The following is a 16,289-nucleotide window of genomic DNA, read 5'->3' as shown; positions in this document are numbered from 1 at the left end:
CTCTCTCTCTCGCGCTCTCGCTCGCTCTCTCTCTCTCTCTCTCTCTCTCTCTCTCTCTCTCTCTCTCTCGCGCTCTCGCTCGCTCTCTCTCTCTCTCTCTCTCTCTCTCTCTCTCTCGCGCTCTCGCTCTCTCTCTCTCTCTCTCTCTCTCTCTCTCTCTCTCTCTCTCTCTCTCGCGCTCTCGCTCGCTCTCTCTCTCTCTCTCTCGCGCTCTCGCTCGCTCTCTCTCTCTCTCTCTCCGCGCTCTCGCTCTCTCTAAGGGGACTACAGAGATATAATTTTTTCGTGTCGTCTGACACTGTGACCACTGCAAATTGTCAGAAAAGAATACACGTTCTGGGTTTCCCCCCAGATACAGTTCTGCTGCGTTACGGATAACAGCTTGCGGATAAAATGGCGCGGAAACTGTAAAACTAAGACTGTCGATATTTTTAAAAATATCGTGAATCCGATATACCGATGTTTAAAAAATGTCTTTATTGGCTCTCGATATGTCGATATATAGATGTATTGGCGGAAAAAATATCGACGCATCTGCCTATAAAAATATCAGCTGTACGTTGTAAAGACACTGCCAGTTTTAGAGCTGTATAGATAAGTTTTGATTTATTAGTAGATATTCTGTATATCAACAAGGTAGCAGGCTACCTATACCACTTCGAGCAAGAATTTAAAGGAAAACGATGCACGTTGAAGCTTCGCGATAATCGGTTTGCTAACAATGGTAACTAGATGTAAGTGGCACGATAAAAGGTGTCCGATGGGTCCATCGTTCGGTTTGCTCGCATATCGGATTTGCCCGGGACACTTCATGTAGACTTCCTTGTTTTTTTCATTTCTGCCTACGCCGGCGACCTAGCAGTTGTAGGGTCAAAATTGCGTGATGGAGCTAAATGTTGCAGTTCCTGTTGGCAGTGGCAGGCGCCGATTACGTCAGCATTTCCTCTCTCGCGTCTCCGCCCACAGCAACGACCAATCTTTCATTTACATTTTTGTTCTTCATTTTCAGCAACTGCTTTTGAAGAATTTCGATGTGAAGAAAACGCACACAAGTTGCGTTACAAATAGTTTTTTAAAGCAATTGGTGTGCTGTGTCTTCACATCGGAAATCTTGTTATTACATTCACACCTTCGCCTCCCAGTGCAATCGGACTTGTTCTGTGTGCCACCTACAATTGCTTCACACTGTCAAAGAGAAGGATTGGACATCATGAAATCTGTAAACGTAGTAAGACTCCTTCACACAGAGAAAGTAAAATTATATCCTATTACAATTTCAAAAGAATAGCTTCAAATATTTCCCGAAAACTGTAAAAAATAAATATATATAATATTTTTATTTTATATCAGCACTCGATGTGACCGGTTTGATATCGAATTATCTTGGAAGTATTTGTGACTGATATACACTCCTGGAAATTGAAATAAGAACACCGTGAATTCATTGTCCCAGGAAGGGGAAACTTTGACACATTCCTGGAGTCAGATACATCACATGATCACACTGACAGAACCACAGGCACATAGACACAGGCAACAGAGCATGCACAATGTCGGCACTAGTACAGTGTATATCCACCTTTCGCAGCAATGCAGGCTGCTATTCTCCCATGGAGACGATCGTAGAGATGCTGGATGTAGTCCTGTGGAACGGCTTGCCATGCCATTTCCACCTGGCGCCTCAGTTGGACCAGCGTTCGTGCTGGACGTGCAGACCGCGTGAGACGACGCTTCATCCAGTCCCAAACATGCTCAATGGGGGACAGATCCGGAGATCTTGCTGGCCAGGGTAGTTGACTTACACCTTCTAGAGCACGTTGGGTGGCACGGGATACATGCGGACGTGCATTGTCCTGTTGGAACAGCAAGTTCCCTTGCCGGTCTCGGAATGGTAGAACGATGGGTTCGATGACGGTTTGGATGTACCGTGCACTATTCAGTGTCCCCTCGACGATCACCAGTGGTGTACGGCCAGTGTAGGAGATCGCTCCCCACACCATGATGCCGGGTGTTGGCCCTGTGTGCCTCGGTCATATGCAGTCCTGATTGTGGCGCTCACCTGCACGGCGCCAAACACGCATACGACCATCATTGGCACCAAGGCAGAAGCGACTCTCATCGCTGAAGACGACACGTCTCCATTCGTCCCTCCATTCACGCCTGTCGCGACACCACTGGAGGCGGGCTGCACGATGTTGGGGCGTGAGCGGAAGACGGCCTAACGGCGTGTGGGACCGTAGCCCAGCTTCATGGAGACGGTTGCGAATGGTCCTCGCCAATACCCCAGGAGCAACAGTGTCCCTAATTTGCTGGGAAGTGGCGGTGCGGTCCCCTACGGCACTGCGTAGGATCCTACGGTCTTGGCGTGCATCCGTGCGTCGCTGCGGTCCGATCCCAGGTCGAGGGGCACGTGCACCTTCCGCCGACCACTGGTGACAACATCGATGTACTGTGGAGACCTCACGCCCCACGTGTTGAGCAATTCGGCGGTACGTCCACCCGGCCTCCCGCATGCCCACTATACGCCCTCGCTCAAAGTCCGTCAACTGCACATACGGTTCACGTCCACGCTGTCGCGGCATGCTACCAGTGTTAAAGACTGCGATGGAGCTCCGTATGCCACGGCAAGCTGGCTGACACTGACGGCGGCGGTGCACAAATGCTGCGCAGCTAGCGCCATTCGACGGCCAACACCGCGGTTCCTGGTGTGTCCGCTGTGCCGTGCGTGTGATCATTGCTTGTACAGCCCTCTCGCAGTGTCCGGAGCAAGTATGGTGGGTCTGACACACCGGTGTCAATGTGTTCTTTTTTCCATTTCCAGGAGTGTATATCGATATTTTCTGGAAAATTCGACATATCAATATTTTATCGGCAGCCCTAGTGGAAACGTCCTCCAAAGTTAAAGTACGAGGGACAGTACAAGTCTTGTGGACAAAATTTCTAAATTAGCCTCAGATTCACCGCCAACAATTTGACCAAGGCCCCACAGAGGTGAGTGATGACGATCGCGAAGCTAGGCCGTCGACATGCGTCCCGACGACACTGTTCAGGCAATCGAGGAACTGGCTCGCAGCAATGTCAGAACGCCCACACAGCGATTATCCAGTGGCACCGTAACCAATGAGAGGATTTCTACCATCGAGGAACTGAATCACTTCTACAGTGTTCCGACCATTATTTACAGTGACTTGATAATGATGTCGAAAAACAGTGTTTTATATATCTGTGTCACTTTGAAAAGTAGTGCAGCATTAAACAGAAGTTACTTGGCCTGCCATAATAATGTGTAATTTACTCTTTGAAGTCCCCTCCTACTTATTTTTACGGAACTTTAAATGTTGTATGTATCATGGAGCGTAAAGACACCGTCACAGCTGGGTGTCATGGATGCCATGTTGCTGTCTTACAGTAGTTAGTGTCGGAGTGATTTCGAATTCAGAACTCTACAGGCATAGTTTAAGAGACGAATGTAAACTCATTAAAACAACGTTCTTGCTGTTCCCTTCGCACACATCTACTTGTAAGTTCAGAGACAGCTGAAACTGTTTACGAACAGCCTGAAGGAAAAGATTTTTTGATTTATCCGTTCTACGTTTGTGTGCGCGTCTCGGAAGATCTGAGTGGAACCCACCCTAGGTGCTATACGATACCACTCACGCTGTACATAAAGTGAGGGAACGTAGGTATGTTCGAAATCAAGCCTCACAAAAACCACCTGCTTTTCATACTTCCAACTTATAACGGACCACTGTCACTTTCTCCCGTTTGTCGGAAGTCTTCTAAAACATCTGTTAACTATTTGCTCGCCTACTTATAGCAGGCTGTGTCCCGTTACAATCAGTGGTGCCTGAGTCAGATAGCAACTCTCCGAAAGAGTGGCAAAAATAAATCCAAACTTAGAATATGGGTAGACGACTGTAGCAGTAGTAAGCGACTAGTATTTCAGAGCCCATCAGCCCTCTCTGCTATGTGACAGGAAAGGTCATTGATGCCACAAGCTCAATCATTGAAGAGCCGTCACGTAAAGTTGTTGTCGTTGTTGTTGTTGTCGTTGTTGTTGTTGTCGTTGTTGTTGTTGTCGTCGTCGTTGTTGTTGTCGTTGTTGTTGTTGTTGTTGTTGTCGTTGTTGTTGTTGTTGTCGTTGTTGTTGTCGTTGTCGTTGTCGTTGTCGTTGTCGTTGTCGTTGTCGTTGTCGTTGTTGTCGTTGTCGTTGTCGTTGTTGTCGTTGTCGTTGTCGTTGTCGTTGTCGTTGTCGTTGTCGTTGTCGTTGTCGTTGTCGTTGTCGTTGTCGTTGTCGTTGTCGTTGTCGTTGTCGTTGTCGTTGTCGTTGTCGTTGTCGTTGTCGTTGTCGTTGTCGTTGTCGTTGTCGTTGTCGTTGTCGTTGTCGTTGTTGTTGTTGTTGTTGTCATTGTTGTTGTTGTTGTTGTCATTGTTGTTGTTGTTGTTGTTGTTGTTGTCATTGTTGTTGTTGTTGTTGTTGTTGTTGTCGTTGTTGTTGTTGTTGTTGTTGTTGTCATTGTTGTTGTTGTTGTTGTCATTGTTGTTGTTGTTGTTGTGGTGGTCTTCAGTCAGAAGACTGTATTTGTCTCTTGGTCTCTCTCTACAGTTTTTACCCCCACACTTGCGCCAACAATAAACTGATGATCCCTTGATGTCTAGGGTGTCCAGTCCCTTCTTTATAACGTAAATTTGTTTCCTCCCCAATCATATTCAGTACCTCCTCATTGGTTACACGTTCTACTCACCTAATCATCAGCATTCTTTTGTAGCACCACATTTAAAAAGCTTCTATTCTCTTCTTGTCGTAACTCTTTATCGTCTACTTTCCAATTCCATATAAGGCTGCACTCTGGACAAATATGTTCAGAAAATACTTCCTACCATGTAAATCTATATTCGATGTTAACAAATTTCTCTTCTTCTGAAACGCTTTTCTTGCCATTGCCAGTCTACATTTTACCTTCTCTCCGGCCGTCATAATTTATTTTTCAGCCCAAATAGCAAAACTCATCTATTACTTTTACTGTATCGTCTCCTATCCCAATTCCCTCAGCATCGACTGCATTCCATTACACTTGTTTTGTTTTTATTGATGTTCTTCTTCTGTCCTCTTTTCGAGACGTTGTCCGTACGTTCAACTGCTCTTCCAAGTTCTTTGATATCTCTGACAAAATTACAATGTAATCGGCATATCTCAGATTTTCTGTTTCTTCTCCCTGAACTTTTATTCCTACTCTAAATTTTCCCTTGTTTCCTTCACTGCTTGCTCAATGTACAGCTTGAATAACATTGGGATACGCTGCAACCCTGTCTCACTCCTTTGTCAACCATCGCTTCCTTTTTATGACCCACTACTCTTATAACTGCCGTCTGGTTTGTGTACGAGCTGTAAACAGCCTTTTACTCCCGTATATTAAACCGCGCTACTTTCAATATTTCAAAGTCTGTATTCTAGTCAGCATTGTTAAACGCTTTCTCTACGTCTAAAAATGCTATAAATGTATATTTGCCTTTCCTTAGCCAATATTGTAAGGTAATTCATACTATCAGTATTGACTTGCGTGTCCCGACATTTCTCCGCAACCCAAACCGATCACCCCCGAGGTTGGCTTTTACCAATTTATCCATTCTTCTCTAAATAATTCGTGCTAGTATTTTGTAACCATGACTTGTTAAACTGACACTCTGGTCATATTCTCACATGTAAGTACCTGCTTTCTGTGGAATTGGAATTATTACATCATTCTTCGTAACTGTACTTAGAGCAGAGGTACGAACATATAACGTGTGAAGTTGTAACGTTTTTTATTTGTGTGCAGTCCTAATGTTATTATGGAATATGATGTCTGGCTTTGTATGTGTAAAGTAAAAGTATCAGATGGTTACAATACGTTATACGTGACGTCACAAATGTGCTTGAAAATGACTTACGGTCTTTATTAGCTATTTGCAGGATTTAAATAAAGAATGTTTCCTTTACAGACTATAACGGACCATGTTTTCTTTTATAAAATATTTCGACGCTGTGAAAGGTGCAATTTTCTACAACAGCTATAACGGCCCCAGAGCGCATTAGTTTCGGCAATGTGTTGCCAACGTTCCAGTTTATCACTTCTGACCACCACAAGGCAGGATCACCTTATTGCGCACAGTGCACTTCGTAACGCCTTCATACACTAATGCGCCAAAGAAACTGGTGTAGGTATGCGTATTGAAATACAGAATATGTAAACAGGCAGAATACAGCGCTACGGTCGGCAACGCCTATACGAGGTGGTCCATTGATAGTGACCGGGCCAAATATCTCACGAAATAAGCGTCAAACGAAAAAACTACAAAGAACGAAACTTGTCTAGCGCGAAGGGGGAAACCAGATGGCGCTATGGTTGGCCCGCTAGATGACACTGCCATAGGTCAAACGGATATCAACTGCGTTTTTTTAAATAGGAACCCTCATTTTTTATTACATATTCTTGTAGTACGTAAATAAATATGAATGTTTTAGTTGGACCACTTTTTTCGCTTTGTGATAGATGGCGCTGTAATAGTCACAAACACATGGCTCACAATTTTAGACGAAGACTTGGTAACAGGTAGATTTTGTAATTAAAATACAGAAGGTAGGTACGTTTGAGCGTTTTATTTCGGTTGTTCCAATGTGATACATGTACCTTTGTGAACTTATCATTTCTGAGAACGCATGCTGTTACACCGTGATTACCTGTAAATACCACATTAATGCAATAAATGCACAAAATGATGTCCGTCAACCTCAATGCATTTGGAATTTCTCTCAACAGCGAGTAGTTCGCCTTCCGTGATGTTCGCACATGCATTGACAATGCGCTAACGCATTTTGTCAGGCGTTGTCGGTGAATCACGATAGCAAATGTCTTTCAACATTCCCCACAGAAAGAAGTCCGGGGACGCCAGATCCGGTGAACGTGCGGGCCAATCCACCTGTTATGAAATATGCTATTCAGTACCGCTTCAACCGCACGCGAGCTATGTGCCGGATATCCATCATGTTGGAAGTACATCGCCATTCCGTCATGCAGTGAAACATCTTGTAGTAACATCGGTAGAACATTACGTAGGAAATCAGCATACATTGCACCATTTAGATTGCCATTGATAAAATGGGGACGATTATCCTTCTTCCCATAATGCCGCACCATACATTAACCCGCTAAGGTCGCTGATGTTTCACTTCTCGCATCCATCGTGGATTTTCCGTTACCCTGTAGTGCATATTATGCTAGTTTACGTTACCGCTGATGGTGAATGACGCTTCGTCGCTAAACAGAACGCGTGCAAAAAATCTGTCATCGTCCCGCAATTTCTCTTGTGTCCAGTGGCAGAACAGTACACGACGTTCAAAGTCGTCGCCATGCAATTCTTGGTGCATAAAAATATCGTACGGGTGCAATCGATGTTGTTGTAGCATTCTCAACACCCACGTTTCTGAGATTCCCGATTCTCGCGCAATTCGTCTGCTACTGATGTGCGAATTAGCCGCGACAGCAGCTAAAGCACCTACTTGGGCATCATCATTTGTTGCAGGTCGTGGTTGACGTTTCACATGTGGCTGAACGCTTCCTGTTTCCTTAAATAACGTAACTATCCGGCGAACGGTCCGGACACTTGGATGATGTCGTCCAGGATACCGAGCAGCATACATAGCACACGCCCATTGGGCATTTTGATCACAATAGCTATACATCAACACGATATCGACCTTTTCCGCAATTGGTAAACGGTCCATTTTAACACGGGTAATGTATCACGAAGCAAATACCGTCCGCACCGGCGGAATGTACCACGTACTTATACGTTTGTGACTATTACAGCGCCATCTATCACAAAGCGAAAAAAGTGGTCCATCTAAAACATTCACATTTCTTTACGCACTACACGGATATGTAATAAAAATGGGGGTTCCTATTTAAGAAACGCAGTTGATATCCGTTTTACCTATGGCAGTGTCATCTAGCGGGCCAACCATAGCGCCATCTGGTTTCCCCCCTCAAGTTAGACGAGTTTCGTTCTTTGTAGTTTTTTCGCATGATTATTTCGTGAGATATTTGGTGATTCAGCTGCCACTACCAAGGGAATTTATGCAACCCTCAACTCTTTCAAAAACCACGTTTAAGATTTCAATATCCTCTCTCTCGCTATGCTCAAACTGTTAGTCATACAGAAAAAATAAACAAGACTTTTTTGTAGGATGTACTGGGCTACTTTTCCGTAGGGGGACTACGGTATCTGTGTTATTCAACCAAAAGCGTTTGAAGGTCACTTTTGTACATTTTTCTTGAATAATTCGATAACTGTGGCCTCTAGCGAAAACGCACCAGTACAAAATTTAACTACATTAAATTTCCTACGGTAAGGTCCTGTTATTTTTTACCATGGGACTGTTCATAATGTCTAAAAACACCCGTATGATGATTCTCCAGTTGCTGCTGAAGTTCCTGATAACGGCTGCCTTAGTAGCAGTAATGGCCTCGTCGCCACCTCGTTAAGCTACTCGGTGTGGGTAGTATAAGTACTGTATAACTGGGCACTTAGCGATGCGGTGACTGGTGGAATGCTTAAGGGACCAAACTGCTGTGGTCATTGGTCTCTAGACTTACACACTACTTTAAACTAACTTACACTAAGAACAACACACACAGCTTTGCCCGAGGAAGGACTCTAAGCTCCCGCGGGAGACTGTGGGACTAATAGTTCGCACGTAGCGAGTGAGAAAATATGAAAATCATGTGTGTGGTATTTGATGGTGTTGCGCATTGCATAAAACCCATAGGTAGAAACAGCTGAATCACCCTGTGTATACGCACAGTATATACAGGACAAATAATACGAATCTACTTCACATGTCCGATGTTTGCTGGCAGTTCACAATGAACATCTTTAGTGGTTGAATGCTATGTATGTAAAAGATAACAACTTGTAACAAGATACTTGTGCTTGCCTGCCATGTTTACGGACTTACCACTTCGGTCTGGCACGCTGAAATGTTTTGGGATTCCTCTCTCTCAATCAAACACAGCATCTCACCCAATATAAAATCCTCGCAAATGTGTTCGTAAGAATGTAATGAACATAGCTTCTTGGAAACTGTTCATGATAATGAATGCCTGGTTGGACTGTTATTCATGTCAGTAATAATAGCCAATTTTTATCTGAATACTCGGTGCTAAAGTTACGTAGATCATTACACAGTAAACAACCGATTGTAGAGAGAAGTCGGTGAGCTTGATTTATTTATTGACGGCCATAGAATTGACATCTATCGCCAGTTTGCTGAGGACTGACTCGACACATGTCACATCTTCTCTACGTTGGTCACGTAACTGTAAAGGACTTGGACAAAATGCGATACAGACCAGAAAAAGATAGTCTATTGAAATGTGGTGCTACTGAAATATGCTAAAGGTGAGGTAGTGATGATGATACCGTGTGGCTAGGGCCTCCCGTCGGGCAGACCGTTCGCCTGGTGCAAGTCTTTCAAGTTGACGCCACGTCGGCAACTTGTTGTTGATAAGGACAACAAAACACCCAGTCCCTGAGCGGAGGGAATCTCTGACCCAGCCAGGAATCGAACCCGGGCCGTTAGGTATGACATACCGTCGCGCTGACCACTCAGCTACCAGGGGCGGACGGGTTAGATGGTAAGACTGGATAACTAAATAGATAACTGAGGAGCAAGCAAATTTATGGTACAAGTTGTGGCACATCTTACGAATGGTGGAAGGAAACTTCCTGAGGCATGAAGGAATAGTGAGTTTGGTGATTGGACTTAACTGCTGTGGTCATCATGCCCCTAGAACTTAAAACTACTTAAACCTAACTAACCTAAGGACATCACACACATCCATGCCCGAGGCCGGATTCGAACCTGCGACCGTAGCGGTCGCGCGGTTCCACACTGTAGCGTCTCGAATATGTCACCTGAGTTCATTTTCATTAGTCGCTTCTCTATTCACTCTTTGCGTCTGGTATTGCGCGACCACCCAAGTGCTCGTCACAGTACACGCTGTTCTTTGAAGGTTTTGTAACATGGTGTTATGTGCTGTTCGTGATTCTGTAGGGGTTCATGCGGGTCAAAAGTCCATAGAGGGCCACTCGCCTTTTCCTCGATGATTATGGCTTCTCAGAAACGGTCAGTTCACTTTTGTGTACGATCCTGTAGGCGCCATCCTCTTCTCTTATTGGCTCTGGTATCCTCCTCAGGACATTCCTTGAGCTCTAGTTTCCTGATTGGATTCTTCCTATTGATTAAGAGACATTCAGAGGTGTGTAACGTGGAGGGCCTTACTACTGAATTGTGGTGTCTGAGTTTCTTGGAAACGTAGTTAGCTCGTAAATGCTTGACTGTATTGTAAAGTTGGTGGAATTCAGGGGGCACATTATTTTATCGTGTGTTCTCTGTACTAGACACTAAGTCTTGTCTTTTGGTACATTCAGTATTCGAGAAAGGTACTAGGAGTAATCCACTACATTGAAGGGCCATATCATTAACGTCGATATGCAGCAGAATTTTGGAACATATGTTGTGTTCGAACATTATGAATTTCCTCGAAGTGAACGGTCTACTGGCACAAAGTCAGCACAGATTTAGAAAACATAGTTTTTGTGAAACATAACTAGCTCTTTACACGCACTAAGTGTTGAGGGCTGTTGATAAGGGATTTCAAATTGATTCCGCATTTCTAGATTTCCAAAAGGCTTTTGACACTGTACCACACAAGCGGCTTGTAGTGAACTTGCGTGCTTATGGAATATCGTCTCAGTTATGTGACTGGATTCGTGATTTCCCGTCAGAGAGGTCATAATTCGTAGTAATTGACGGAAAGTCATCGAGTAAAACAGAAGTGATTTCCGGCATTCGCCAAAGTAGTATTATAGGCCCACTGCCGTTCCTTATGTATATAAACGATTTAGGAGACAATCTGAGCAGTCGTCTTTGATTGTTTGCAGATGATGCTCTCGTTTGTCGTCTAGTAAAATCATCAGAAGATCAAAACAAATTGTAAAACGATTTAGAAAGGATGTCTGAATGGTGCGAAAATTGGCAACTGACCCTAAATAATGAAAAGTGTGAGGTCATCCACATGAGTATTAAAAGGAATCCGTTAAACTTCGGTTACACGATAAAGCAGTCAAATGTAAAGCCCATAAATTTAACTAAATATATAGGAATTACAATTAAGAACAATTTGAATTGGAAAGAACACGAAGAAAATGTTGTGGGGAAGGCAAACCAAAGACTGCGTTTCATTGGGAGGACACTTAGAAAATGCAACAGATCTACAAAAGAGACTGCATACACTACGTTTGTCCGTCCTCTTCTGGAGTACTGCTGCACGGTGTGGGATCCTTACCAGACAGGATTAACGGAGTACATCTAGAAAGTTCAAAGAAAACCAGCACGTTTCGTAGTATCGCGAAATAGGGGAGAGAGTGTTACAGACATGATACGGGACGTGGGATGGACACCATTAAAACAGACGTTCTTCGTTGCGGTGGAATCTTCTTAAGATGTTTCAATCACAACTTCTACTCGCAATGCGGAATATTTTATTGGCGCCGACCAACATAGGAAGAAACGATCACCATAATTATTTATTTTATTTTTATTTTTGTTATTTATTTATTTATTCGTATGGCTCACATGCAGCTTAAAATTGCAAGCATATAACGTTAGTAATACTATATATAAAAGGAACATGAAAATAGAAAACTACGTATAAAATTAATTAAATGACAATATCTTGGATCCAGATCCATATAAGAGCCGTATATCCAGCTTTGATGAGGCCGCTCCAAGTCCCCAGGTAGGAACGCAAGCGATATTCATCTCCAATGTGTGCGATTGTCTGGTTCGGAGCCGCACAGTCAAAAACTGGAGACGCTTTAGCAGCCCATTTGTAAAGAGAGTCTGCGCATCGTCCATGCCCAGTGCGAGCTCTGTTCAATTTGAACCACAGTTTCCTGCCGAGTTCTGTGCCAGCAGTATCACAGTTACCGAGGGAGGTGGCGCAGTGGCTAGCACACTGGACTCGCGGAGGACGACGGTTCAATCCCGCGCCCAGCCATCCTGATTTAGGTTTTCTTTGAGTTCCCCAAAATCGCTCAAGGCAAACGTCGGGATGGTTCCTTTGAAAGGGCAAGGTCGACTTCCTTCCCTAATCCGATGAGACGGATGACCTAGCTGTTTGGTCGCCTCCCTGAAACAACCGAACGGACCCAGTATCGCAGTTATACTGATGTTCTTCAGGATTTTCAATAAATTAACAGCTCTGGTCCCACAGGTCTCTCATCCCGGTATTACTGGCAAGTAGCAATCGTCATAATAAAATAAGGGAAATCATTGCTCGGACGTAAAAATATAGTTCTTAGTTTTCTCCGTCTGCAGTTCGACAGTGTAACAAAAGAAAATTATTGTAAAGGTGGTTCAATGAACCCTCTGCCAGGCAGAATATCGATATCGATGTAGATGTAGATGTAGATGAGCGCTGAATGCCTTACTTGTGTCATCTCGTGAATGCACTAGGCGTTACTGAAACTGGTTAATAAATACACTACGGGCCATTAAAATTGCTACACAAAGAAGAAATGAAGATGATAAACGGGTATTCATTGGACAAATATATTATACTAGAACTGACATGTGATTACATTTTCACGCAATTTGGGTGCGTAGATCCTGAGAAATCAGTACCCAGAACAACCACCCCTGGCCGTAATAAAGGCCTTGATAAGGCTGGGCATTGAGTGAAACAGAGCTTGGATGGCGTGTACAGGTATAGCTGACCATGCAGCTTCAACACGATACCACAATGCATCAAGAGTAGTGGCTGGCGCAATGTGACGAGCCAGTTGCTCGGCCACCATTGACCAGACCTTTTCAATTGGTGAGAGATATGGAGAATGTGCTGGACAGGGCAGCAGTCGAACATTTTCTGTATCCAGAAAGGCCCATAAAGGAGGTACAACATGCGGTAGTGCATTATCCTGCTGAAATGTAGGGTTTCGCAGGGTTCGAATGAAGGGTTGAGCCACGTGTCGTAACACATCTGAAATGTAACGTCCACTGTTCAAAGTGCCATCAGTGCGAACAAGAGGTGACAGAGACGTGTAACCAATGGCACCCCATACCATCATGCCGGGTGATACGCCAGTATGGCGATGACGAATAAACGCTTCCAATGTGCGTTCACCGGGCTGTCTCCAAACACCGATGCGACCAACAAGATGCTGTAAACAGAACCTATATTCATCCGAAGAAATGACGTTTTGCCATTCGTGCACCCGGGTTCGTCGTTGAGTACACCATCGCAGGCGCTCCTGTCTGTGATGGAGCGTCAAGGTTAACCGCACCCACGGTCTCCGAGCTGATAGTCCATGCTGCAGCAAACGTCGTCGAACTGTTCGTGAAAATGGTTGTTGTCTTGCAAAAGTCCCCATCTGTTGACTCAGGGATCGAGACGTGGCTGCACGATCCGTTACAGCCATGCGGATAAGATGCCTGTCATCTCGACTGCTAGTGATACGAGGCCGTCGGGATCCAGCACAGCGTTACGCATTACCCTCCTGAACCCACCGATTCCATATTTTGCTAACAGTCTTTGGATTTCGAGCAACGCGAGCAGCAATGTCGCGATACGATAAACCGAAATCGCGATAGGCTACAATCCGACCTTTATCAAAGTCGGAAACGTGGTGGTACGCATTTCTCCTCCTTACACGAGGCATCACAACAACGTTTCACCAGGCAACGCCGGTCAACTGCTGTTTGTGTATGAGAGATCGGTTGGAAACTTTCCTCATGCCAGCACGTTGTAGGTGTCTCCGCCGGCGCCAACCTTGTGTGAATGCTGTGAGAAGCTTATCATTTGCATATCACAGCATCTTCTTCCTGTCGGTTAAATTTCGCGTCTGTAACACGTCATCTTCGTAGTGTAGCAATTTTAATGGTCAGTAGTGTATACTTAAACACTGTTATGGATTTACTCTCACCGAACCCCAGCCAGTTTCCACTCCCACCGTTTCCCGCGTAACACCTGCTCCGTTAGAGAGCTAGAGGAGGAGTGCTGAAAAGCAAGTTCCCACAGCGGTTCCAAATACTTGCAGCGAGCACTCTGCTGTAGGACTAGCGGGACTGTGTTACCCGGTACAGAGCTCTCGAGCCAGCGCGCTCAGGAGACGGCGCTAGCGTCTGTCTCTATCTACCGCCTGCGGTCGGACCACGAGCAGACTACGGGAGCGGCCGCGGCAGTCTCAAGGCCCCCCGGTTTCGCACGACCTATTCGCTGTTCTTTCTACGCGCGGCACAGCGCCTCTCAGTGTGGTCTTCGCCTCCGACAGGCCAGCACCGCGCAGTTGTCAGCTTGTGACCGCCATGGGGGACTGGCTGCTAGCTTTGGGGTGGGCGCGCCCACCTGCTAACGTGAGTACCACCTGTTACCGCTACCAGCAGAATGCTACAACGCCGGGGCTGTGATGCGACAGCCACGGGGCTGGATATTTCAATAGAATTATCTGATACAAGTCTTAATGGTACCGAAGAGTGATATTTTCTTTAACATACAATTTATTGTTGCCGTGGTCGTTTTCAGTCCACAGACTGGTTTGATGCAGCCCTCCGTGCTACTCTATCCTATGAAAGCCTCTTCATCTCCAAATAACTAGCGCAACCTACACCCTTCTAAAACATCTTAGTGTATCCACCTCTTTGTCTTCCTCTATGATTTTTAACCTCCACGCTTCCCTCCAGTACTAAATTGGTGATCCCTTGATGATGCCTCAGAACGTGTCCTACCAGCCAATCCCTTCTTCTAGTCAAGTTGGGCTACAAATTCCTCTTCTCCCCAATTCTGTTCTGTATCTCCTCAATAGTTACATGATCTACCCATCTAATCTTCAGCTTTCTTCTGTAGCACCACATTTCACTTCCATAAATGGCTAGGCCCCAAACCACTGCCGGCCGGCGTGGTCGAGCGGTTCTAGGCGCTTCAGTCTGGAAACGCGCGACAGCTACGGTCGCAGGTTCGAATCCTGCCTCGGGCTTGGATGTGTGTGATGTCCTTAGGTTAGTTAGGTTTAAGTAGTTCTAAGTTCTAGGGGACTGATGACCACAGAAGTTAAGTCCCACAGTGCTCAGAGCCATTTCAACCATTTGAGCCCAAACTACTACTTTCAGAAAAGACTGTCGGACACTTAAATCTATACTCGATGTTAACAAATTTCTCCTACAGAAACGCTTTCCTTGCCATCGCCAGTCTAAATTTTACATCCTCTCTACTTCTACCATTATCCATTACATTTTGCTGCCCAAGTAGCGAAACTCACCTACTACTTTAAGTGTCTCATTTCCTAATGTAATTCCCTCAGCATCACCTGATGTAATTCGACTACCTTCCATTACCCTCGTTTTTCTTTCGTTGATATTCATCTTATATCCTTCTTTCAAGACACTATCCATTCCATTCAGCTGCTCTTCCAAGTCCTTTGCTGTCTGACAGAATTACAATGTCAACGGCAAACCTCAAATTTTTATTTCTTCTCCATGGATTTTAATACCTACTCCGAATTTTTCTTTTGTTTCCTTCACTGCTTTCTCAATGTACAGATTGTTAACATCGGGGATAGCCTACAATCCTATCTCACTCCCTCCTCAACCACTGCTTCCCTGTCGTATCCCTTGACTCTAATATCTGCCATCTGGTTCCTATACAAATTATAAATACTTCTTCGCTCCCTACGCTTTACCCCTGCCACCTTCAGAATTTCAAGAGAGTATTCCAGTCAACATTGTCAAAAACTTTCCCCAAGTATACAAATGCTATAAGAGTACATTTGCCTTTCCTTAACCTCTCTGCTAAGACAAGTCGTATGGTCAGTGTTGCCTCGCGTGTTCCTACAGAATCCAAACTGATCTTCCCAGAGGTCGACTTCTACTAGCTCTCCCATTCGTCTGTATAGTATTAGTGGTAGTATTTTGCAAATTGTGACTTATTAAACTGATGGCTTGGTAATTCTCTCACCTGCCAGTACATGCTTCCTTTGGAATTGGAACTATTACATTCTTCTTGAAGTCTGAGGTTATTTCGCCTGTCTCATACTTCTTGCTCACCACGTGGAACAGTTTTGTCATGTCTAGCTCTCCTAAGGGTGTCAGTAGTTCTTAGATCTACCTTTATTAATGTTTTCAAAAGGTGCGCTGGATGCAGCCATCAAGACACTGGACTAGTACTGCGAAGTACAGTGGTCCTAATCCC

General features: G+C 44.8%; 1 protein-coding gene across 4 annotated transcripts in view; it reads left to right on the top strand.

Moving 5' to 3' along the window:
* LOC124619382 (carotenoid isomerooxygenase) overlaps window positions 1-16,289 on the top strand; it is a 374,524-nt gene that overhangs the window by 107,228 nt on the left and 251,007 nt on the right. The window contains exon 1 of one of the 4 annotated variants that reach the window (XM_047145724.1): window positions 14,316-14,458. The exons of 2 other annotated variants lie outside the window; for them this stretch is intronic. In XM_047145724.1, the coding sequence (XP_047001680.1) occupies window positions 14,411-14,458 (48 nt within the window). In that variant the 5' untranslated portion in view covers window positions 14,316-14,410. Of the gene's footprint in view, window positions 1-14,315; window positions 14,459-16,289 lie in introns of those variants that run through there. One more of the 4 variants, XM_047145722.1, reaches the window with a different exon arrangement.

This window comes from Schistocerca americana, chromosome 6, assembly GCF_021461395.2.
Source record: "Schistocerca americana isolate TAMUIC-IGC-003095 chromosome 6, iqSchAmer2.1, whole genome shotgun sequence".
In the NCBI taxonomy this organism is placed as follows: Eukaryota; Metazoa; Arthropoda; class Insecta; order Orthoptera; family Acrididae; genus Schistocerca; species Schistocerca americana.
Note: the sequence above shows the minus strand (reverse complement) of the source record. Positions and strands in the feature narration are given on the sequence as shown.